Below are 24,580 nucleotides of genomic sequence, written 5' to 3'. Positions count from 1 at the left end.
TCTGTTGCTTTTTACAGATCCAGACTAACACGGCTACCCCTCTGATACTTGACTAAAATGTTAGGTTGACCCAGCTATGTTGCTCCGGGGTGTGATTGATGTAGTTAAGCTAACCTAACCTCTGTAGACAGCATTAGGTCAACAGAAGAATTCTTCCGTCGACCTAGCTAGCGCCTCACAGGAAGGTGGGTTAACTAGAGCCATAGGTGCTGGAAATGGCGGTGTGGCAGCACCCCCGGGCTTGAGGAGGTTTCCATCATATGCAGGGTTTACAGTTTGGTTCAGTGGCTCTCCGTACCCCCCACTGTACACATTGTGCCAGCACCCCTGACTGCAGCAATGGGAGAACCCCTCCCGTCACTGTAATAAGTGTCTACACTGAAGTACTACAGTGGCACAGCTGCAACGTTTCTAGTGAAGACATAGCCTAGGAAAGAAATTATTTTTCTTTCAAGCAAATTGACTACAGCTAGGAAAGCACTAAAGAGAGTGTGCTGCAGGCTCTCTGCAAAACAATGGGTCACTGGGGGTGGACAAAAGGAAAACCTGAAACACAAGAGCTTCACAAAAACAATGTGGAGCCTGTTTTCTTTAGTGTGCGGGAGCGATATTACAAGGGATCCTTTTTGAAGCGAGCTGTTCTTATAACACAAATCCACATGCTTTATCCTGTAGTTGATCAAGAAGCAGTTGGTGAGTTCCATCAAGGGATTGCAGAAACAGTATGTAACCTCCGATGCCGTTGTAACCAGTGACACTGACGATGCTAATGCCCTGTGCTGTGCACTAGAGGCTGTGTTTGTGCATGGACTGAAGGCGAAGTACATAAAAACAGAGGCTGGAGGAAAAGGGAAAAAAACATGTGGCCGTGCACCTCTTCCCCAGCCCGTCTTCTGGGGCTTGCTGAAAACCATCACGCACAGGTGAGGAGCTTCCATCTTACAGTCACTTACAGCCTGTTGATTCCTTGGTACATTTACGTATGTTAAAAGCCACGCAGTTCATGGAGCAGTCAGTAGACACATGGCCAACTCAAAAGGACTAACTGCCCCTCATCCCACCCTCTCTCCGAATACTTCGCCCCCACTGCCAGAAGCTTGAGGGAACACGGACCATGGAAGGGGTCTGGAAGATCAGCAGATTTGGGCTGTGTGGGACCAATGGGGGAAGCAAGTGCCAGAGTAAAGGGACTCCTTGGGACCATACCCTCTTCTCAGCTCCCAGATCTTAACCACTGAGCGCATCGCAGTTGTTGGGATGGGTCATTGGGAAGGAAATGGCCCCTAAGGGTACGTCTACACTGCGATCAAAAACATGAGACTCAAAACCCAGGTCAGTTGACTCGGGCGGCAGGGCTAAAAATTGCAGTGTAGACATTTGGGCAGGAGAAACTCACCCATGCGGGGTCTCAAAACCCCGGCTCCAGCCTGAGCCTGAACTTCTGCACTGCAATTTAATAGCCCTGAAATCTGAGCCCAGCGAGCTCAAGTCAGCTGGCCTGGGCCCGCCGTGTATGTGCTTGAGAGTCTGATATCGCAGTGTAGACATCCCCTCAGGCTCAGTCTTCAATAAAAACAGTTCTGAGTCAGGAGAAACGCCCACAGCTTTAGCCCATTTTGCTCCATGGTTAAGGTCAGGGCCGGCCTCGCTCAGGGGTGCCATGGTCAAGGGGGTGCCATACAGCAGCACAGAGGAGCGTGCTGCCGGTGTAGAGTCAGAAACTGCTCCCGGCTGGCAGGGGAGCACTGCATTGGGGAGGTGGGGGGTGTTCCAGATTTCTCCCTGCTTCCTACAGGCAGAGGGACTTGGGGGTGTGGGGGGTGGCAGCAAGCGGTGCATCCAGGCACCCCCTGCCAAGCGCTCTATGCATCCAGGTCACTTCCCCCAGCTGGGCTCTGCTCTCCTGTCCTTCCCTTATGCAGTCCAGGTGGGGAAAGTGACCTGGATGCAGTGAGTCCTGACACCGCTCCCCACAGCCCCTTAGGGGTGCACAGAGGGGCAGCGTTTGGGGTGGGGGAGTGAGCAGCAATGCCAGCTGCTCTGTGCATCCAGGTCAGTTTCCCCACATGGGCACAGGAGAGGGGCGAAGGGGGCAGCCATGGGGGCCACGGTCAATGGGGGGCACCACACCCATGTGGGCCGGGGCACCAAGATACAAGTTCGCCTAGGGCGCCATTTTCCCTCAGGCCAGTTCTGGTTATGGGTTTGTCTACAGTACTACAAGCAGGAACTGTGTTGTAACCAGGTCAAGGGACATCCTATGATAAGCAGGCTCCTTGACTCCATTGTTGTAGAGTAGATGGGCCAGCAGATAACCAGAAACCCGCACATTTATTGGGACTTTATAGATCAAAATCAGTAGCTCAAATTGCACCCAAATGAGGACAGGAGTACTTGTGGCACCTTAGAGACTAACAAATTTATTAGAGCATAACTTTCGTGGACTACAGCCCACTTCTTCGGATGCATATCAAATTTGTTAGTCTCTAAGGTGCCACAAGTACTCCTGTTCTTTTTGCGGATACAGACTAACACGGCTTCTACTCTGAAACCCAAATGAGGATCCACTGCCCTCCGTTGCTCTATTCAAGAAGCACCGCTAAATAAGGAGAGCACCATGGTGTGCTACCTGGAGTTTCCGAGCATATGTGGGTAGCATATAAGACAGCCCATTGAGAAAGTTGGCCATTGTATTCTAGGGAGTTTATTGCAATGTAGTGAACCCTGTAGTCAAGGTTGTAAAATTGTTGTGGCCTGGGCAGGGACTCAGGAGGCCTGGATTCCATTCCCTGCTTGGTGACCTAGGTCAGGTTGTATTCCCCTTTCTGCGCCTCAGTTTTCCCATCTGTAAAATGGGTATAATGGTACTGATTTGCTCCATAAAGCGCGTTGAGATCTCTTGATGAAAAGCATTAGATAAGAGCTAGCTGTTCTTATTTGCTATTTTTGTATGCTAATGAGTTTTTGAAACATTTACCTTCTGGACAGAATCTTAGCCCAAAAGCATATGTTTTTGGAAAGTTTCATCCAGATTCCCTTAGCTGTTTATGAGTTATGAAAGAGTCAAAGACATCCACTTTTCACACACTCTGGGAGACATTTTTGTGCCTTTGAACATTTACGCCTTTGTTTTTAAAAATGAACAAAAAGACCCACACTCTTTTGCCATGACTTTTAATATGCCCTCGGTACCACCAACTGAAATGTGAGCTGGGACCAAGGACTAGTGTCATCATTAGATTTTCGGGGGGAAATATTTGAAATCTGTTGGTTTTGATTAATCAGTGAGGGGAAGAAAGAAGCTCTGCCACTTTGTGGCTTCCCTGCATCTTTCCCTGCCTAGAGAAGGTGCTGGGCACGCATAGGAGCTGCTGGTGGAACAATGTGCATGAAGGAGCTTGTCATTGAAACACCACCTCCCTCCTTGTACCTAGTTCAGAAATGCCTTCACCTTTAGAAAAGAACCAGTCGTGGAGCCAGCTGGTTTTGTGTCTCAGCAAGTTTTGCTGCATTTCACAGTATTGTGCACATTTTACTTTTTAATTCCTTTCAGATAATTAAGTTTGCCATTGCCATTGTGAATATCCAGTTGGGACAACAGAAAATGGTCTCCAGACAAAAGAGCAGCAAAGATGGGAGCTCCTCCCCCATTTTTTGGAGAGGAGAGGCAGTGCCTCATGGGAGATGTAGTCCAGCCAGGGAGCCCGTCCCATAGAGCAGGGGTTCTCAACCTTTTTCTTTATGAGGCCCTCCCCCTCAACATGCTATAAAAACTCCACAGCCCAGCTGTCCCACAACAGCTGTTTTTCTGCATATAAAAGCCAGGGCCGGTGTTGGGGGAAGCAAGGAGGGCAATGCCCGTGGTCCCACACCATAGGGGGCCCCGCGAAGCTAAGTTGATCAGGCGGGTGGTAGGACTTAGGGACCTGGGCTGCAGTCCCACGTGGCAGGACTTCGGCTATCTGCCTGGGCCATAGCGAATCTAATGCCAGAGGTGCTTGATGGAACCCCTGAAATCTGCTTGTAGCCCCTCGGGCCCCCGGACCCAGGGCCGTCCTTAGGCATATGCAGCATACACAGCTGCATCGGGCACCTGAAAATTTGGGGCATCCCTGGTGTCCACCCATCTGCCTCTTCCCATCCCTGTTCTGACCCGTCCTGCAAGCACCCACCACAGCTGGCTGCTGCAGCCTGGTGAATCTCCTCAGGAGGGGATCTAGTACTTAAAAGTTAAATAGCCTGCCAGACATATTAGCACAACATTGAAACTGTTAAAGAGCCATTCAAGTGATAATGAAGGCATTTAACTGGCATTTGCCAACCCCTAGGTATATACTGACAGTTTCTGAATTTCCTAGGCCTTGGCTACACTTGTGAGTTACAGCGCTGTAAAGGCTCCCCCAGCGCTGTAACTCACTCCCCGTCCACACTGGCAAGGCATTTGCAGCGCTGTATCTCCGTGGTTGCAGCGCTGCATGTACTCCACCTCTCCGAGAGGAATAGCGAGTGCAGCGCTGCGGCGCCAGCGTGGCCGCCCAATGCGCTGTGAATGGCCTCCAGAATTATTTGGCAGTATCCCACAATGCCTGTTCTAGTCACTCTGGTCATCAGTTCAAACTCTACTGCCCTGGCCTCAGGTAACCAACCATGTGACCGACCCTTTACATTCCCCGGGAATTTTAAAAATCCCTTTCCGGCGTGGCGTGGAGTGCTATCAGCAAATCTTTCCAGGTGACCATGCCTCCACGCGCCAAGCGAGCCCCAGCATGGAGCAATGGCGAGTTGCTGGACCTCATCAGTGTTTGGGGGGAGGAAGCTGTACAGTCCCAGCTGCGCTCCAGCCGTAGGAATTAGGATACCTTTGGGAAGGTATCAAAGGACATGATGGAAAGGGGCCATGACCGGGACGCCCTGCAGTGCAGGATTAAAGTGGAGGAGCTGTGGAGTGCCTACCGCAAAGCCCGCGACGCAAATGGCAGCTCGGGTGCTCCCCCTGCGACCTGCAGATTCTACAAGGAGCTGGATGCGATACTTGGGGTTAACCCCACCTCCATTCCGAGCACCACCATGGACACTTCAGAGCGGGGGGGGGGGGGGGGGGAGGAGAAGGAGGAAAACGGGAGTGATGCTGGTGGGCCGGATGGAGACACCCCGGAATCCCTGGAGCCATGCAGCCAGGAGCTCTTCTCGAGCCAGGAGGAAGGTAGCCAGTCGCAGCGGCCAGTACTTGGTGGAGGACAAACAGAAGAGCAGGTTCCCGGTAAGCGTTTTTTTTTCGAGAAGGAATTTTTTCGGTGCGGGCTCTTTGGGAGAGGAGGGTTAGGCATGCATGCCTAGATGCGGTATAGTGCATTGATGTGGTTTATCACATCGCGGTAATCAGCCTTGGTAATCTCTTCGAATGTCTCATCCAGAACGTGTGCAATGCGCTTGCGCAGGTTTATAGGGAGAGCCACCGTGGTCCTTGTCCCAGCCAGGCTAACGTGTCCGCGCCACTGTGCCGCGAGGGGCGGGGGGACCATTGCTGCACACAGGCAAGCTGCATATGGGCCAGGGCAGAAGCCGCATTGCAGTAGAAGACCCTCCCTTGCTTCCCAGGTCACCCTCAGCAGTGAGATATCGTCCAGGGCGAACTCCTGTGGAAAATGTTGGGACAGTGTTCAGTGTAGGTGCCCCCTGAAGCTGTTGGCTCTCCCCAAGGCACAGAAACCCAGAGGACAGTGCAGCCCTGAAACAATCAGTCCCCATTACTCACCATTTTGAAGCTCCCGTGGCGTGCGTGTGCTCTTTTCGGACAGGAAAATTATGCTATTGTGTAGACGCTGTATGTTTTCTACTCCTTAAGTGGGGGGGGAATCATTACTCTGTCTGGTATAAACAATGCTGCCTCTATTAAATGTTACGTTTTGCCTATATAGCTGCATCAACCTTGAGACCTCAGCCGTCCCTCTTATCGCCTGCTCAGAGACTGCAAAGACTCAGGAAGAGACCGCGAAAAAGCAAAGACGACATGCTGCAAGAAGTGATGCGGCAATCTATTAAAGAGAATGAGAAGGCACAGGACTGGAGGGAGAGCGAAAGCAGGATCTGCCAGGAAAACACAGCACACCGGCAGCAAAGCACTGATAGGCTCATCAGCATCCTGGAGCGCCAAGCAGATGCTATCCAGGAGCTGGTAGCCATGCAGAAAGAGGAGCAGTACTGAAAACGCAAATGCCACCCCGCCCTACAGCCCTTGTTCCAAAACTCTTTCCGTTGTGCCCCACTGTCACCTCCAACCCACTTTCCCCAACTTCCGTGTTCTTCACGCCATCCGCTGCCTCCAACACCAGTATCTTCACCACCAACCCTGAAGACCACGACCCTTACCCTCTGAACTCAACCCCCATCACCATGCAGTATAGCTATCCTGAAGTGCAGCACTCACTGCACAGCACACCAGACAGGACATACACGAATCTGTGATTGTACTGTTCCCCACTCCACTCCCTTTTTTCTTTTCAATAAATAATTTTTTTTTCTTTTTAATAAATGGATTCTTTGGCTTTGAAAACATTCTTTATTATTGCATAAAGTAAAAGACTCCTTAGCCCAGGAAATAAACAGGCACTGCAAGTCTGCTTGTCTGCTAAGCAGACACTGATTCCTAAAGATTGGAACTACTGCACTTCACTCCTGTGCAGGGCACCGGATATCACTGCTGGTTTTCAGGCTCAAATTGCTCCCTCAAGGCATCCCTAATCCTTGCAGCCCCGCGCTGGGCCTCTGTAATAGCCCTGCTCTCTGGCTGTGCAAATTCAGCCTCCAGGTGTTGAACCTCGGAGGTCCATGCCTGAGTGAAGCTTTCACCCCTCCCTTCACAAATATTATGGAGGGCACAGCACGCGGATATAACCCCAGGGATGCTGCTTTCGGCCAAGTCCAGCTTCCCATACAGAGATCGCCAGCGGGCTTTTAAACGGCCAAAGGCACACTCCACAGTCATTCGGCACCGGCTCAGCCTGTAGTTAAACTGTTCCTTGCTGCTGTCAAGGCTCCCTGTGTAGGGTTTCATGAGCCACGGCATTAATGGGTAAGTGGGATCTCCAAGGATCACAATGGGCATTTCAACTTCCCCTACTGTGATCTTCCGCTCTGGGGAAAAAAGTCCCGGCCTGCATCTTCCTGAACAGCCAAGTGTTCCGAAAGATGCGTGCATCATGCACCTTTCCAGGCCAGCCTGTGTTAATGTCAATGAAACGCCCACGGTGATCCACAAGCGCCTGGAGAACCATAGAGAAATACCCCTTCCGATTAACGTACTCGGATCCTAGGTGAGGTGGTGCCAGAATAGGAATGTGCGTCCCATCTATCGCCCCTCCACAGTTAGGGAACCCCATTTGTGCAAAGCCATCCACTATTTCCTGCATGTTACCCAGAGTCACGGTTCTTCTGAGTAGGATGCAATTAATGGCCTTGCAAACTTGCATCAACACGATTCCAACGGTCGACTTTCCCACTCCAAACTGGTTTGTGACTGACCGGTAGCTGTCTGGAGTTGCCAGCTTCCAGATTGCAATAGCCACCCGCTTCTCCACTGGCAGGGCAGCTCTCAATCTTGTGTCCTTGCGTCGCAGGGTGGGGGCGAGCTCCTCACACAGTCCCATGAAAGTGGCTTTTCTCATCCGAAAGTTCTGCAGCCACTGCTTGTCATCCCAGACTTCCATGACAATGTGATCCCACCACTCCGTGCTTGTTTCCCGAACCCAAAAGCGGCGTTCCACGGTGCTAAGCATGTCCGTGAGTGCCACAAGGAATTTCGTGTCGTACGCGTTACGTGTCTCGATAGCATCGTCGGAATCCTCACTCTCACTGTCACTTTGGATCTTAAGGAATAGTTCGACAGCCAAATGTGATGTGCTGGCGAGACTCGTCAGCATACGCCTCAGCAGTTCGGGCTCCATTTCCCGCAGACAGATCCCGCTGCACAGAAACCGTTGAAAGATGGCGCCAAAGGTGGACGGAAACAAAGGGATTTCTGGGATGCGAAGCGATGCATCACGGGGCATTGGGACAGGACCCAAAATCCCCCGCACCCACGCCCCCTTCCCACAACCAACGGCGCCAGAATGGGAAAAGGGGCTCTGTGGGATAGCTGCTCATAATGCACCGCTCCCAATAGCGCTGCAATTGCCGCAAATGTGGCCATGACAGTGCGCTGGGCAGCTGTCAGTGTGAACAGACTGCAGCGCTCTCCCTACTCAGCTGCACAAAGTCAGGTGTAACTCACAGCGCTGGACATCTGCAAGTGTAGCCAAGGCCCTAACAAAAACAGTTGTAAATTACTGTAATACTGGTTTCTTTTCAGATCGTATAAATCTATCGCCTTTTACTCAGAACATGTTAGTCTACAGGACCATAGTTTAAAATTTGCTTTAAAAATGTCATTAGTGTGTTGCTGAAGATTATAAAATCACATCTCTAAAAAATCCTTGCATAGATTTTTAGATGCACAATCTGAGTATTCATCTTTAGCCTTAAATGCTTGGATCTTCAGACATACAGTTTTTTAAATAAATCCTTCAAAAGACCCCCCTTCTCTAAAATACACATGGGCTGCCGTCAGGCATAGGGGCACCAGTTTAATAGTTCTGCATAGGGCCCCTAAGGACAGCCCTACCCAGACCCCTGGTTTAGAACCACTGCCATAGAGGTGCTGTGGCAGCATTTCCAAATCAAAATATTTTGGTTTTCAAGAGTTTGGGCTTTTGATGCAAATCAGTATTTCCCACAGAAAACAGATGCTCTTTGCGCAAAACCAGAAATCATCCAACCCCCGTTTTCCGTAGAAAAAGTTTTGACTGAAAACTTCCAACAAGCCCTATTTTTTATCATTTTAGAAAGAGACATGAGATGCAGTCGATGGCTAGGAATGCGATGTCTCACTGCGCAGGTCAAATGACAATACTGGAAATGCCTATCTCAGCTTCTGCCCCATCCTGGGGCTGCCTCCTTCCTCCCTGGTGTGCTGCATCTCCTGACCCTCCCTCTGGCAGTCTGTGCTTTCGTGAAGTGCATCTGCCCCCCTCCACAGTCTGTACATTGCAATGCTCTCACAATGCAGTTGTTAACATGTTCTGTTCTTTCCTCCCCTAGAAACATCATTTTAGAGCTGGAACAGTTAAATTTTATCAGCACTGACGTGGGGCGCTGCCGTGCCTGGTTAAGGCTTGCCTTGAATGATGGCCTCATGGAGTGTTATTTGAAGTTACTGCTACAAGAGAAGTCCAGGCTGCCTGAGTATTATCAGACAACAGCCCTGCTGCTGGATGCAGAGGAATGTGAATTTCTGCTTAGCTTCTTGCAAGGGTTAACTTCCCTGACCTTCGAACTGTCCTATAAATCAGCAGTTTTAAATGAATGGACTATAACGCCCTTGTCCCTGTCTGGTCTGTGTCCTGTTTCGGAGCTTCTGGAGCATCTAACATCCTCTAGTTCTGAATCCCAAAGAAAGGAGTCCCTGGGTTTGGTCTCACGTTCTTCGGGATCTGATGATATTGAAGCTCAACCCAACATATTGCCCCTCAGTAAAAATGAGGACCAAAGTAAACTTACATGCTCCACGCTAAGCCTTAACACTACGAGTTCATCCCAGCTGTCCTCCAGCCTGGGCTCTGATGGCCTCCTGCAGGCCAACTGCACTGGAAGTCCTGATAGGTGTGAGGAACCGCTGTCGTATGACTCTGATTTAGGGGCAGCAAATGCAGAGGATTTAGACAGTTCTCTGCAAGAGTAAGTATCTGAGAATGCTCTTTGCTGAGGGTTTCTTAACCCTCCTCTTTACCCCTGCGTTTCATCCTCTCTCTCAGAAGCAGAAAACCTACCATTCTCCCCTTCACATGTCTCTCCCCAAACCAATATCTTTTCCCTCATGGGGTGTGGAAAGGCAAAAGGAAAGCATATTACAAGGCTTGACTGGAGTCTTCCTGCCAAATAAAGTGACTGCAGCCCAGATCAACTGAAATCTATGGAAGGTAGGCCTGCCTGGTTAGTCAGCTGTCTTTCAGAACACTCCTGCAGGGTGATTGACTCCTGGCTGGTATCCTTGTCTCCTCATAGACTTTAAGGTCAGAAGGGACCGTTATGATCATCTAGTCTGACCTCCTTCACAGCACAGGCCACAGAATCTCACCCACCCACTCCTGTAACAAACCCCTAACCTATGTCTGAGCTACTGAAGTCCTCAAATCGTGATTTAAAGATCTCAAGGTGCAGAGAATCCTCCAGCAAGTGCCCCGTGCCCCACACTGCAGAGGAAGGCGAAAAACTTCCAGGGCCTCTGCCAATCTGCCCTGGAGGAAAATTCCTTCCCGACCCCAAATATGGTGATCAGCTAAACCCTGAGCATGTGGGCAAGACTCACCAGCCAGCACCCACTACTCTGTAGTAACTCCAATCCCACCCCATCTAACATCCCATCACAGACCATTGGACATATTTACCTGCTAATAATCAAAGATCAATTAACTGCCAAAATTAGTAGGCTATCCCATCATACCATCCCCTCCATAAACTTATCAAGCTTCGTCTTGAAGCTAGATATGTCTTTTGCCCCCACTACTCCCCTTGGAAGGCTGTTCCAGAACTTCACTCCTCTAATGGTTAGAAACCTTCATCTAATTTCAAGTCTAAACTTCCTAATGTGCAGCCTTGATTTCCTTCCCCAGCATGGCATAGTCTCCCTTAATACGTTCCAGCGAGAATCTAGCCGTATCATTCATGAAGGACAATCAGCAGATTCTTTCCCACTTCCGTTGGGATCCTTTTCAGCCTCAGGTCCACATCCCGTATCTTAGCACCTGCCAGACAGCACACCCTTCTGTTCTCTGGATCAACTCTAGTTACAGGCCTCTCTATTCTTCTCAGTAAGGAGTCCCCAATCACGTAGATCTGCCTTTTCCTGGTGATGGTGCGATTCTCTGGTCTATCCCCTGTTCTCTCTGGCTGCAAGTCCTATCAATTTCTATTGTCCCTTGCAATCCTCCGCAACCCATCCTGTATCCTCCTGGGGCTCATATTTGGTGTTATCTCCATTGACTCTTCCCCTCTTCCTACAGGACAGGCCTGCACAACATACGGCCCACGTGGGCTCACTGTGCGGCCCGTGGGGGGGGGGGGTAGGCAAGCAGCGGGTGAGGGAGGGGTGCTGAGGAAGCGAGCGGGAGGGCAGTGGCGGGGGGCAGGTGAGCCGGCGGCTGGCCCCAGCTCACCTCTGCTCCACCTCTTGCCCTGAACGCTCTCCCCGGCTTCCCGCAAATCAGCTGTTCGCGCGGGAAGCCTGGGAGGGCAGAGAAGCGGTGCGGCAGCTTCGCGCTCAGGCCGAGGGAGGCGGAGACAGAGCAGAGATGAGCTGCTGGGTCGGGGCAGTCAGAGGGTGAGGAACGGGGGGTTGGATGGGGCAGGGGTCCCGGGGGGCCATCAGGAAGGAGGGGGGAGGGTGGATGGGGGGGCGGGGGGCAGTCAGGGGACAGGGAAGGGGGGGTGGATGGGGCAGGAGTCCCTGGGAGCGGGCCACAACCCCCTTGTGGGGTGAGGAGGGAACCGGTTAAGATTTTGGCAGCTCATCACTGGCCAGGGGGGTGGGGGGCTGAGGAGGTGAGCGGGCGGACAGTGGCGGGGGGGCAGGTGAGCCGCTGAGGAGGGAAGGGGGCAGGCAGTGGTGGGGGGGCAGGTGAGCCGTGGGGGGCTGAGGAGGCAAGTGGGCAGGCAGTGGCAGGGGGGCGGGTGAGCCAGCGGCCGGGGTGGGGGGGCTGAGGAGGCGAGCAAGGGGGCAGGTGAGCCAGCGGTGGGGGAGGGGGACTGAGGAGGCGAGCAGGGGTTTGGGGGCTGAGGAGATGAGCTTCGAGTCGGTAGCTGACCTATTCTACTGATCTGGTCTGGCTCCTATCCCCTCTCCAAGGGTTGCAGCTGTCTGGAGATGCTGCATTTCATGCCTTCCTCAGTCACACCTCATTCATTCAACAGGGCAATTGATTACAAAGTGGGGGGAAGATCTTATTCTACTTCTAGCAAAAAGACATTTTTCTTTTACCTAAATTATACTACCTTAGGGGCCCGCTATAACACATTACCAAGGTTCAATACCGCTGTTTTTGCAAGGCGGGCGGTGCTGGGGGGGAGTTGTGTTTCAGGGGGGCTGGGTGGCGCGCTGGGGGGATTGTGTTTTGGGGGGGGCGGGTGGGGCTGGGGGGGGGGTTCGGCCCTCAGCTGTTTTCTTTGGAGTAATATGGCCCTCGCCGCTTTACGAGTTGTGCAGGCCTGCTATAGAAGTAGCTGCTCTTCTCTTCTTCCTTGCTCTCTCACCTTCAGCGACCACCTGCTGTGCCCCTCCTTCATTTTCCAACTCCGCAAACCTGTTCCTGAGCTCTATTTCTCCTTCACTAGCCTGTCTTTTCCTCTGCCTGATTCTCTTAGTCACATGCTCCCACTGTCCACTTTCCTCACCCAGCAGTCTCCCCTCAGTTCTTTGGTCCTGCTTCCATCTGCAAGTCTGAGCTTTTCCCTTCAGCCTCCTCATGTCTTTGCTCCATCATCTGCTCGAACCCCTTCTAAACTCAACCAGAGTTTCCACCTGCATCTCCAATCCTCGGATCTTTTCTTCCATCAGCTCGATCTTCATGCAGACGAAACTCTTTTCAGGTCCCCCCTCTAGGATCATGTACATGCCGCAGCTTCCACATCCAGTCATCCTCATTGTGTCTTCCACTGCTGCCTCTGTATCGGTCGTAGCCTTCCCACCTAAAACCTGTTAGTCCGGGAAACACAAACCAAACCAAACCCCCACCACCCACAGCAAAACAAACCCCCAACGGGTACCAGAACACTGGCAGAACACCACCCCCTCCCTTCACTAGCCTGTCTATTCCTCTGCCTAGCTCTCTTAGGCTCCCCCGCAAACTCCCCTGTTTACATCTGTTTGTTGGCTCCTGTACCGCTGCAGCTGTCTACGCTACTGCATGACTGGCTGGCTACCTTTATAGGACCCCTAAGCAGAGAAGCCCCGCCCCCAGTCAGGGCTCAGCTTCTCTCCCAGCACACTGCCCCTACCAGCCTCCACACATATAACTACAAAATACAATACACAAAATACAAAAACCTCCTCCAACAGAACTCCCACTGAAACTCCCCTGTTTACAGACTCTATGAGAAAAACAGATTTCTAATTTCTCCAGTAACTTAGAGGAGCTGCAGTGTTTGCAGCCTGTAAACAGTTCGTTTGAATCCTTCTTTTGATGTAGCTATGTAGAACCCCTTGCATGTCAGGACAGAGACGAAACCAGAAACAGCTGGACCGCAAATGTTTTCACTATCACCATCAAAATTAAAAGGGCGTGGTCTCACCTAGAACTAAACAGGCAAACACCCTCTTGTTGAGTTTGGTTTTAAAATGGGGCTGTGGTCAGAAAAGTCACGCTGTGACTATTGTCTTGTCAGCTATGTTTAGATTACTGACAAACGGCAAGAGCCCTGCAGAGCCAGCATGAGTTCAGCAAACCATAGTTTGATTCAATTCCACCTCATGTATCGCCCTGATTAACAACATTGGCACCAGTTTTAGATTCCAAAAAAACCTTTCATTTCTTGAGGTTATGAGAACCCATTTTGATTTGATTAGGTTAATGATGGAAAGATTTTTGGTTTGAGGTTATGCTGAGATCAAAATTGAGAGCAAAGGAGCATGAAACAGTCTCTTGACTGACCAGAGCACTGCTGCTATTTGCTTTTTACAGCTATGAATCCTTATTTGTATTGGAAATTTGACACACAAACCATAGCTAGGCACATGCGTCATGATCAAAGCAGTCATGCAAAATTGCAATATGTAATTCTAATACATGTGCAAAGCTCTCTTCTGGTAGGGTGACCAGATGTCCCGTTTTTATAGGGACAGTCCCGTTTTTTGGGACTTTTTCTTATATAGGCACCTGTTACTCCCCACCCCCTGTCCTGTTTTTGCACAATTGCTATCTGGGGGACCTAAAATAAATAGCAGTTAAAAGTAATGACTCAGGAGTGGTTTAAAAGCAAACTCCCAAGTATATTCAGGATATGAATAGTTTGAAGGACGTATCCCAACTCTCTAGCTGGGCTGGCTTTGAACACTTTGGTATAGAAAGCAAATTATTTTTACCTGAACATTTATTTTTCTTATAAATGTGGTGATTCCCATGAGTGAATGAGGAGCTCTCACATTTTGACTTGGAGAGGCCATTCCATGACTGTGCAGAATACCCCTTTTTCCAGTCCTCAAGCTTGACACAGAAGCGGTACATCATGCCTTATCTCCAGTAAATTCTAACATGGATGTGCAGGGCTAACACACAGCAGTTTATCATAATTGGCAACCATAGACAACCAAGATGCTGTGATGTCACAGGGTTTGGATACACAGTACCTTCTAAAGAGGAAAATCAAGTAAGGATAGGGAAAATGTAGTTTGATTGGTGCAATGGTAGCATTTCTGCTGCTGCTTGGGGCTCCAGGTTTCTGAGGCTATGGAGGGCGGACAGCTTGAAGAGTTGATGTCCTGGCTCTACCACTTCATCCACCCCAGTGGTTTGGTAGCTGGTATCTATCCCCAGCTTTGTGATTTGGTAGCTCTGCTTCACCCTTCCAGGAGCCCTGGCAACTTTTAAATCAGGATAGGTTGCTTGTCTAAAATAAATGCTCTAGTTCAAACAGAAAGTAAGGGAAGTCCTGGGGCCTGTGCTGAGCAGGAGATCCGAGTAGATGATCACGATGGTCCCTTCTGGCCTTAGAATCTATGAAACAAGTATAGTGGATTTATTAGAACCTAGACAAATGGCATGGGGTAGATCATTTCAAGCTGTACAGTACTTCAGAGGCTGAAACCCTGAGGGGACTTATTTTTATAATCACATGACCTCTGGGAACCAATGATGTAGCAGACTTTGTTCGGTCTATTCACTTTTTTTTTTATTTGCCTAAACTTTGTTTTAAGGGTATTGTCTGAATTCAGCAAAGTACAGCAAGTCTCTGAACCTACAGAAGAACCGCACCTTCCTAATCTATTGGCGCCTGCCCCATTGCAGCCCGCACTTCCTCCTGCTGTCTCCAGAGCCTCTCACCTGCATTTAAATGCAACAGCGGAGAGCACTCTTTGTTCTGCACCGCTTCCTGACACAGATAACCCACAGTCCATCTGTGTGGACGATCTAGCTAAAGCCAGCGAGATATCAGATCCTCCTTCACATGTTACAGGAATCCAGTTGTTGTCTCAGCCAATCATAACACACAGTGGTGCAGCAGACAAAGATTCATCCCAACAGCTTTACATTATTAACCCAGAAGATAAAGATGGAACCAGTAAGATAAACGGTCATAAGGAAAGCCAAGAGGATCTCAGCCCAGTGACAGAATTCTTTCTTTCACCAGCAACAGCTTGTCCAGTAGGTGTTACAATTATTTTTCCATGTTCTTCGCAGCTAATCAAGTGGGGGAAGTGGTTAGGAAGCGTAAAAAGAATGTTATGTAGAAGGCAATGGGGACTTCCGGGTTGCTGTTCATTTTAAGTTAAGCCCCATATACAGTGGGTTTTGGTCTCCTTGTCACTCTGATACTAATCAAGAATACTGCTACATGTGGTACATATGCACAGGTTCACTACAGAGTTGAAATGAAAAATGTTCCTTGCTCCATACTTTGCTGTAGCTGAAAGTCACACTGCTGCACTAGGCTTTGGAGAAATCAATACTAATTAGATCACCTGGCAAATGCGTCACCAAAAGCTGTCAGAGCTAGGCAGTCAGGTAAGAGCCCAGCACGCATAACACTTACATGAAAGGGTGGCTGGATTTTTTCAAAGGGCTCCTCACACAGTAGCTTCCATTGTTCTTGGTGGAGGGAGAAGTTCTCAATGGAAGCTGCTGAGCCCTGCTGAAAATCTGGCCCTAGATCCTTTGCAGTTTGAAAGAACAGTCTGAGAATTGGCATTCCACAATGGTAAGTGACAAGAGAGTTTCTCTTGATTTGTGGTCCTAAGGGAGAAAGCCAAGCAACGACTGGCCACAGAAATAAATCCCCACTTTCCAATGGAAAAGATCTGCTAGGTGTTGCTACATGCAGTGTCAAACATCTGGTCACAGAGGCCAGTGCAGGCTCGTTCTCTCCAATGCTCAGTCTAGTTTAAATGTCTCGAGTGAAGGGGTCCCACTACTTTTGTTGGCTGACTGGAATAATCAGCTAGATTTCACTGCTTGGAAATGTTTCCTGATATTCAGGCCAAATTGTGCTTTGCTTAATTCCATCTCGTGACTCATCATTATATCCTAATTCTATTACCATATATCCTTAAACCATCCTAAACAATTTCTCTTGTTGATATCTACTCCTTTAAAATGCTCAGTGACCATATTATCTATTCTGCCACTTGGCTGTAGTTTGGTTGATCTATTCATAACCTCTGGATATCAACAGGAAATTCCATCGTGCTTAAATACCTGTTATTGTCCTGCATGAGTCATTCCTGATTCTAGAGTAAACATAATCTTCCTGTTCATTGTGTATATTGGGGCTGGCTGCCTTGTGTTTGGGGACTGTCCCTTTACCAAACAGAAGGGACAGTGTTTTTTCCCAAAAAAATAAGTGAATAAGATTTAGCTCACGGTCAAATCATAAGAATGCTTGAAAATTAGATGGAACAAATTAGCAGTGATCATTTTATTAGAGCAGCTGTTAAAGTGTGACTAAGGAATTGGTGGAAGATATCACCCAGTTGAACAGCTCAGAGATAATCAGTGTTTCTTATCATGAATTGAAGAGTCTGTGTATGAAATGGAGAAGTGCCTAATCTAAGGGAATAGGCTTAAACTAGTCTGGAGCAGGTGTCTGCGGTTATTGTTCTAGGGTGCCTATACCTGCTTGCAGAACTCCAAGAGCGGTAGGCGCCACTCCACAATACTGATAGACGTTTGCTTCAGGATGGGTTCAAAGTTAATGAGAAAACAACATATATATCTTTTCCCCAAAAAAATACAGTTTTCTTAGTTCATATAAAGATTCAGAAGACCAGACATCAGACTAGCAGTGCATGCTCTTTCGTTCCCTTTTTGGCTGAGTCCTTTTCCTTCTCATGCACTTTTAACAATAGCAAAAGTCCTCTTTGCCAGATGCATTAAAATAGGAGGTGCTGGAACAAATTGGTCAATTAAAGAACAACACATTACTAAGACCAGATAGTAGAGCCCTGAGTTCTGAAGGAACTTGAAAGCAGAGCTGTTGACCAAAATGTGCATCTCAAATTTACCTATGATACTGGAAGGTAGCAAATAGGCTACCTGCCTCTTTAAAAAAACATGCAAACGGTGATCCTGGGCATTACAGTGATTAAAAATAGAATTTTCAAATGCCTAGATTGACATGATAGGACAGGGACAAACAAACATGGCTTCTGTTACTGGAAATTGTCCTTCTCTAATCCACTACAGTTTGAGGGCATCCACAAAATAGAAGATAAAGGAGAACTGGACAAATTCAGACTGGAAATAAGATGTAAATGTTAATCGGGGTGGGTTAATCATTGGAAGAATTTACCAAAGGTTATGGTGAATTCTCCCTCACTGGGAATTTTTACATCAAGATTGCATGTAGGAATTATTTTTTCACACAACGCACAGTCAGCCTGTGGAAGTCCTTGCCAGAGGATATTGTGAAGGCCAAGACTATAACAGGGTTCAAAAAAGAACTAGATAAGTTTATGGAGGATAGGTCCATCAATGGCTATTACCCAGAATGGGCAGAGATGGTGTCCCTAGCCTCTCTTTGCCAAGAGCTGGGCATGGGCGACTTGATGATTACCTGTTCTGTTCATTCCCTCTGGGGCACCTGGCATTGGCCACTGTCGGAAGACAGGACACTGGGCTAGATGGACTATTTGTCTGACTCAGTGTGGCCATTCTTCTGTTCTTATTATGTTCTTATTTCTTTTTTTAAAGATTTGGTCTAGTTTAAACAGGAATTATGTTGGGGAATTCTACAGCCTGTGTTATACAGGAGGTCAGATTAGAGGATCAAGTGGTCCCTTTTGGCCTTGGAATCTAGGGATCTATAATTTTTTTGGACTTCAAAAAGCCACTTGGGCTGCATGGGTTTAACTGAGGGCAGTATTTGATCTTGCAGTTGTAGTTAGAAGACACAGTCAACTAGAAGTGTTCTATATGATTTAGATAAAGTACAAGAGCAGAAAATAGCTCAACTGAGGAGCAAGTATGTAGAAGCAGCTCAGCTTGGATGCAAACTTAATGCAAGCACCTGTTCTAAGAGCTCTGCAGCGCAGCACTAAGGGAGAGGGGTGGGGGGAAAAGGTTGCCTAGTGTTGCTCATTTAGAAGCAGCAATAGCCAGATGTAGATGGCGTCTCATTCAGTGCTTTGTGATGGTGGAAATGGCAGCTACAAAATTAGGTCTCTTTGATCATGGTGGGATAAATGGTGGATCCCTTGGGGTGTTTAGGAGGATGCTGAAAACTTCCCACCCTGACCTCCTGGTGAAGAATCTTGTTCAGTTAACTGCAGTGACCAAGGAGAGAGAACTTGTCTTGGCTATGCACTGGGGTGCTGACTGACTAACTGACCAGTAATTAGATACAGAGAGCTGCTAGTGCAGCTTACAAACATTTGTAACTCATTAAAAGGTAAATATTCTTGAGTTTGTAGGCAGTTAAACCCTGACCCTTTATGTATTTATGTACCTGCTTCGTTTTATACATGTGAGCGGTCCCACTGCAGTTAATGGTTCCACTCATGTGTCAATTTAAGCGTGGATATGTTTACAGGATTCTGGCCAAAGTTCAGTAATATTTCAGTTCTTTTTTTTAAATAGAAAAGAAGGAGCTGGATATCAGAAGACGATTTCTACAGGCCTTCTCCAGAAGGGAGCAGTAAAGGCCTAACTGATTCTTATGGGTCCTCTCTTGAGGGGGCCAGAGAAGGCCGGTCCACAGAACTGATCAGTGCACTCGATTTGGAGGGACCCTTCTTATCCTCTTCAAAGACTGGGAAGCCCAAGCCATCCCCTGACCAGGAACAAAAGGGCTTCCATGTTGTTCATCGCAGGCAGATCGGTATGTGCATTCCAACCAAGAATGGACCAGCTGGGAAATGGGATGAAAAGTCATCTCATTGAAGAGTCCATGCCCTTTTTTAACCTTCCTTTCTGCTGTGGGTGCCTATATACTGGGGAGAGCTGGAAGTCAGCTTGTTCTTTCTGGAAACTACCTGGCAAATCCTCATTGTGAAATAAGTGGTTTACACCACATTATTCTGATCAGACCAGTTCTGAGCAGGTTTAGATGACACTGTTAATAACAACAGGGCCAATAGTGTCAGCTATGTTTGGGCTCCCAGTGTTGCTGAGCCCACATTAACAGTGACTGGAAATATTTAGAAAATTTCTCTAGTGTAGACAAGCCCTAAGGATGCCTTTCTCCCCCGTGGCTCAGATGTGTAATCACTGATACCAATGCAAAGTGCAGGCAGAGTTACAATTCTCACTGGGGAGTTTTTACACACTCGTTTTGCACTGGTATCAATGCAAGGTGCATCGCAGTAGAGAGCAATGGAAAATCAGGCCATTCTCTAACAGATTCAGCTGTGTCTATTGAATATTTTTAATGCTGTTTATTTGCATGCTAGTGTGAATTGTTTATTGGCTTTTCTCTGCTTTGTCGATCATATTCTTCCCGGTTTCATGGAAATGCCTTGTCTTCCCAAAGGTCTTTCCAATCCGTTCCGAGGCCTCCTGAAGCTGGGCAGTCTGGAGAGGAGGGGAGCAATGGGCCTCTGGAAAGAGTTCTTCTGTGAGTTATCCCCACTGGAGTTCCGCCTCTTCCTGGACCACGAAGAGCGGATTTACAGTGAGAATTACTCTCTGCTGCGATGCGAGTCGCTGGGGCTGGTTCACAGCGATGGCCGGTTTGAGCTGGTGTTCTCTGGTAAGAAACTGTGCTTACGAGCTCCTTCCCGAGATGAAGCTGAGGACTGGCTAGACAGGATACATGAGGCTCTACACAAGTGTCGGCCTCAGCAAGAGGAGGAATGGGAGACGCTTGACTGTCCAGAAGACGACCTTGAAGGACACACAGTTGGAGTGTTGCTCAGTGACTCAGCTGCTTTGCTCCAGTACAACAACACAGCTGGAAATGCCTATGATTGGACGTCTTCTCTTGCACCAGAATTAGATGCCATTAAAGAATCAGTTCTTTATATGGATGTAGATAAAGCTTGGGCTCCTTTTATTTTTTCTTTGTCGTTAGAAGCTTTAAAATGCTTTAAAGTAAAAAACCATGAAAAAATATTAAGCAACAGCTATGGAATAGAGACAATCCAAGACATTCTTCCTGACACAAGTCTTGGTGGGCCTGCGTTTTTCAAGGTGATAACCTCTAAAGCCATCTTGAAGCTGCAAGCTGAGAATGCTGATGCTGCCGCAGCATGGAGGGGGCTTGTTCGTAGAGTATTAACCTCATATCTCGAAACTGCAGAGGAAGCGCTGACACTTGGTGGCAATTTGGATGGGAATTCTCAGGCAATCTTGAAAAACACTGTAAAGGAAAATGGCTTTTTCTTACAATATCTGGTGGCCATCCCCATGGAGAAAGGACTGGACTCCCAGAGCTTCATATGTGCAGGTAGGTACATGTTGGCTTTGATTTGCTCACTTACTTCAGCCTCTGCTGGAGAGGCCAGGACTGGGTTAATGGGGCATCACAGCTGAAAGTCATGGCTATGACCTGTGGGATAAACATGGGCAAATCATGAGGAATAAGTGCATGTTCTAAAGGATCAATATTCCAGTGACAAGTAATTTAACTTTAACAGCTTTATAGTACAAGTGTGACAACCTTCTTATGTAAAACATTCATTTAACCACAAACAAATACCTCCTAATATATGAGGTAATTTTGATTTAATAGGATAACAATCATTGATTTCTACATAAAGCTTAATTTGCCTTTTCTTTAATATGGTAAGTTGATTAAACTTGAAAAATCCCCGTCAGACTTCTCTGTCACTCCTATAAAGTTTCCTGTGTTTTTCAGCACTTTCTTTTAACTCCCATTTTATCTTTCCCACTCAGTCTCTAACTATCTCGGGTGTGTCTATCCATTTCTGAAACTTCAGTTCCTTCTGTCCTAATAACGGATATTCTGCTCTTGATAGATGGAAGCCGCAGACTGAGTGTTTTGCAGTGCCAGCCCAACTTCCTGTCTCTGCCTCCGTCTGAGCTTTGCTTTCCTCTGTCTTCAGTCATTTTATAACCCTTTAAACTGGTCTGATTGGGAATCTAGATTTTCCATCCAGACTTCTCTTTGCTGTCCGCCACTTGCGCTCTCTCAGGAGCAGCTTGTAGCCCATTTGTACTACCACAGGGAGAGAAGGAAGAGAAGGATAGGAGTTTAGAGAGAGACCCTGGCTCCAAGCCGTCTGTAGCTTTAGACTCTGCAATGCACTCTTCTCTCCACCTGCTGAGAGCTGTACCCAGCAGCCTGCTCCGTCAGGTTCTGCTCCCATGTTCACTGACTCCAGCAAGGGTGACTTGTTCCCCATTTGCCACACAAAGCCACTTACGTGGGATGTGACTAGCAAGAAGAAATCATTACCCAAGGTCTCACCAAAATGAACCCACAGGGGAAAGCTAGATCCAAGAATCCAGTTTATTTGGTTTCCATCAGCTCCTTCTAAGTGTTTCTACATCCCTAGCTGAGCCTGGATTTTTTTTTTTATCTAGCCACAGAGGAGACTGTGTGTCAGCTTTACTAGCTGGTCACATCTATGGAAATAAGTCACACATTTTTAACAGCTTTCAGAGTGGTAGCTGTGTTAGTCTGTATCAGCAAAAAGAACGAGGAGTCCTTGTGGCACCTTAGAGACTAACAAATTTATTTGAGCATAAGCTTTCATGGGCCAAAACCCACTTCATTGGATGCATGCAGTGGAAAATACAGGAGGAAGATATATATACACAGAGAACATGAAAAAATGGGTGTTGCCATACCAATTGTAACGAGAGTAATCAATTGAGGTGGGCTATTATCAGCAGGAGAACAAAAAACTTTTGTAGTGATAATCAGGATGGCCTGTTGAAAATGAGCCATCCTAATTACCATTAAATGGGTTATAGCCCACGAAAGCTTATGCCCAAATACATTTGTTAGTCTCTAAGGTGCCACAAGTACTCCTCATTCTTTTTACATTTTTAACAGTGAGAGTAATTACCCATGGGAACAACTTATCAAAGGTCATGGTGGATTCTCCGTCGCAGAGGTTGCATCAGCAAGGAAAGATTCTGGTCCCTGTTGCTGCGTTGGCTCTGCAGGGCTAAGAGGAGTAAGACATAGATCATATTTGGATACAGACAAGGAACAGATCTGCTGAGTTAGAAGCAGTTATTGTTTACATAGTCACTTTTCAGAGTAGAACCACAGTTCAGGGTGGCACTAAAACACCAAGTGTTACCAAATACAAATGTTGCCACCTTTAGTTTAATTCTGTTTGACTCTCACCTGATCTAATTCATTCTCCATCAGAACGTTCAAGCCCAGCGACAGGCAGTTACTTGGTTGGATACAAATTGAATGGATTCAGTTTAATATCTCAGCCTCCATTGATTCTAGTGAAGACAATGCCAGGGCACTCCTGTTAGATTGCTTCTTAGGCCTGTGTCAGGAAGGTGCAGGAGGGAGAAGAGGTGACACTGGAGACACCTGACTGCTGGACCGCTCTCTCCCACACCATCCCCCGCTTGCTGAGGAGCTGGCTGCAAAGGCAAACAGTAAGAATTAGGGGCCCACACCTCAAGTAGACAGGTCCTTGGGAGCCATGACCTGTCTGCTTTCCCCCAGGGCTTCCCAGAGAACAGCTTTCTCGCTAAGCAGATTTTTCTTTGTCCCTAGCTGGCCATGCCAGACTAAGGCTATGTGTACACTGCACTTTCATCAGTAAAACTTTTGTTTTGTTTTTGTGAAAAAACACACCCCTGACCAACAAAAGTTTTACTGACAAAAAGTGCCATGGATAGCGCTTTGTTGGCAGGAGATGCTCTCCCGCTGACAAAGCTACTGCCCCTCGTTGGGGGTGGTCAGGGGCGGCTCTAGGCACTAGCAAAGCAAGCACGTGCTTGGGGCAGTCCATTTGCAGGGGCGGCAGTCTCCAGCATGGGAGCTGAGAACCAACAGGGGGCCCTGGGAGCTGTAGTTCCTTGGTTAGCTCCCTGTCCATAGAGCCAGCCCTGGAGCAGGGAAAGAACTACATTTCCCAGCATTCCCTTGGCCACTACCAACAGGAAAGAGGGGGAGGGACGGAGGTAGCTGAGACCTCATGCTGCAGCCTGCTGTGAATGGAGAGCTGCACTGTGAGTAGGGATTCCATATTTTAACATTCAAAAAATAGGACACTCCACGGGGAGGGGAGGGTAGCCCCACCCTGCCACCATCCACTCCCTCCGACTGCCCCCCACAGAAACCCCAACCCATCCAACCCCCCCTGCTCCCTGTCCCCTAATCACCCCCTCCTGGGACCCCTGCCCCTAACTGCCCCCCAGGACCTCTCCCCCTATCTAAGCACCGCTGCTCCTTGTCCCCTGATTGCCCCCTCCTGGGACCCTTGCCCCTAACTGCCCCTTGGGACCCCATCTAAGCCTCCCTTCTCCTTGTCCCCAACTGCCCCCTCCTGAGACCCTCCCCAACTTCCACCCTAGGACCCTACCTGTCCCTGACAAACCCCCGGGACTCCCATGCCTATCCAACTGCTGCCTGTCCCCTGACTGCCCCCCCAACCCACTGACCCATCTAACCCCCCCTTCTCCCTGCCCCTGATTGCCCCCCCGAACTTCCGCCCCCAGCCCCCTTACCGTGCCATTCAGACCAGCGTGTCTGGCGCCACGCAGTGCCAGACACGCTGCTGCATACATGCTGCCGTGCTCCCCCACAGAGCCACAACCCCCCCCCCCCCCCCCAGCACCTGCCTTCCAGATTTGAACACCTCAAAATTCAGGAGTGCTCAAGCTCAGTTTGGGCAACTGTTACTTCATTTCTCTCAAATCAAATATACTGATCCACTGTAACTTGCTCTAGAAAAGGTAGGATAAAACTGAGCAAGAAATGCTTCCCAGTGGTTATTAGGACTGGAATTGCTATTTTCAACAGCCACTGCCTTTTGTTTGTTTGTTTATTTAAAAGGAAGACAGTGATATTGCATTGGCAAATTCTCCATAGAAAGAAAGAGTGGAACAAAAGAATAATAAAGGCACCTCAACTTTTCCTCATTTCTGTAGGACAGTCTTATAATATGCATCCAGATATCCTCCAATCACACAAGCTGAAAATTGTTCTACTTTACTGCAGTTCTGTAACCATATGGGAACCAATCCTGTCTGTGTTCTGTGCACATCTAAAATTCCTGCTGAATGACCTGCCATGGGAGCGAGTTACCAGTGACCCAGGGCTGCAGCGGAAGGAGGGTGCGGTGGGGGGAGAGGGGGAGAGAGCCCAGGGCTGGGACGGCAGGAGGTGTGGGGGGGGGGGG

General features: G+C 48.4%; 1 protein-coding gene across 4 annotated transcripts in view; it reads left to right on the top strand.

Annotated features, from left to right (window-relative positions):
- PLEKHM1 (pleckstrin homology and RUN domain containing M1) overlaps positions 1-24,580 on the top strand; it is a 57,029-nt gene that overhangs the window by 19,161 nt on the left and 13,288 nt on the right. For all 4 annotated transcript variants that reach the window (XM_034755828.1, XM_034755827.1, XM_034755829.1 and 1 more), the window contains 5 exons: positions 676-923; positions 9,136-9,771; positions 15,002-15,449; positions 18,879-19,119; positions 19,771-20,685. In XM_034755828.1, coding sequence (XP_034611719.1) covers positions 676-923; positions 9,136-9,771; positions 15,002-15,449; positions 18,879-19,119; positions 19,771-20,685 — 2,488 coding nt within the window. The remainder of the gene's footprint in view (positions 1-675; positions 924-9,135; positions 9,772-15,001; positions 15,450-18,878; positions 19,120-19,770; positions 20,686-24,580) is intronic.

The sequence above is a fragment of the Trachemys scripta genome, chromosome 23 (genome assembly GCF_013100865.1).
Source record: "Trachemys scripta elegans isolate TJP31775 chromosome 23, CAS_Tse_1.0, whole genome shotgun sequence".
Classification (NCBI taxonomy): domain Eukaryota; kingdom Metazoa; phylum Chordata; order Testudines; family Emydidae; genus Trachemys; species Trachemys scripta.
The sequence above is the reverse complement of the archived record's forward strand: the minus strand, read 5'-3'. Positions and strand labels throughout refer to the sequence as shown.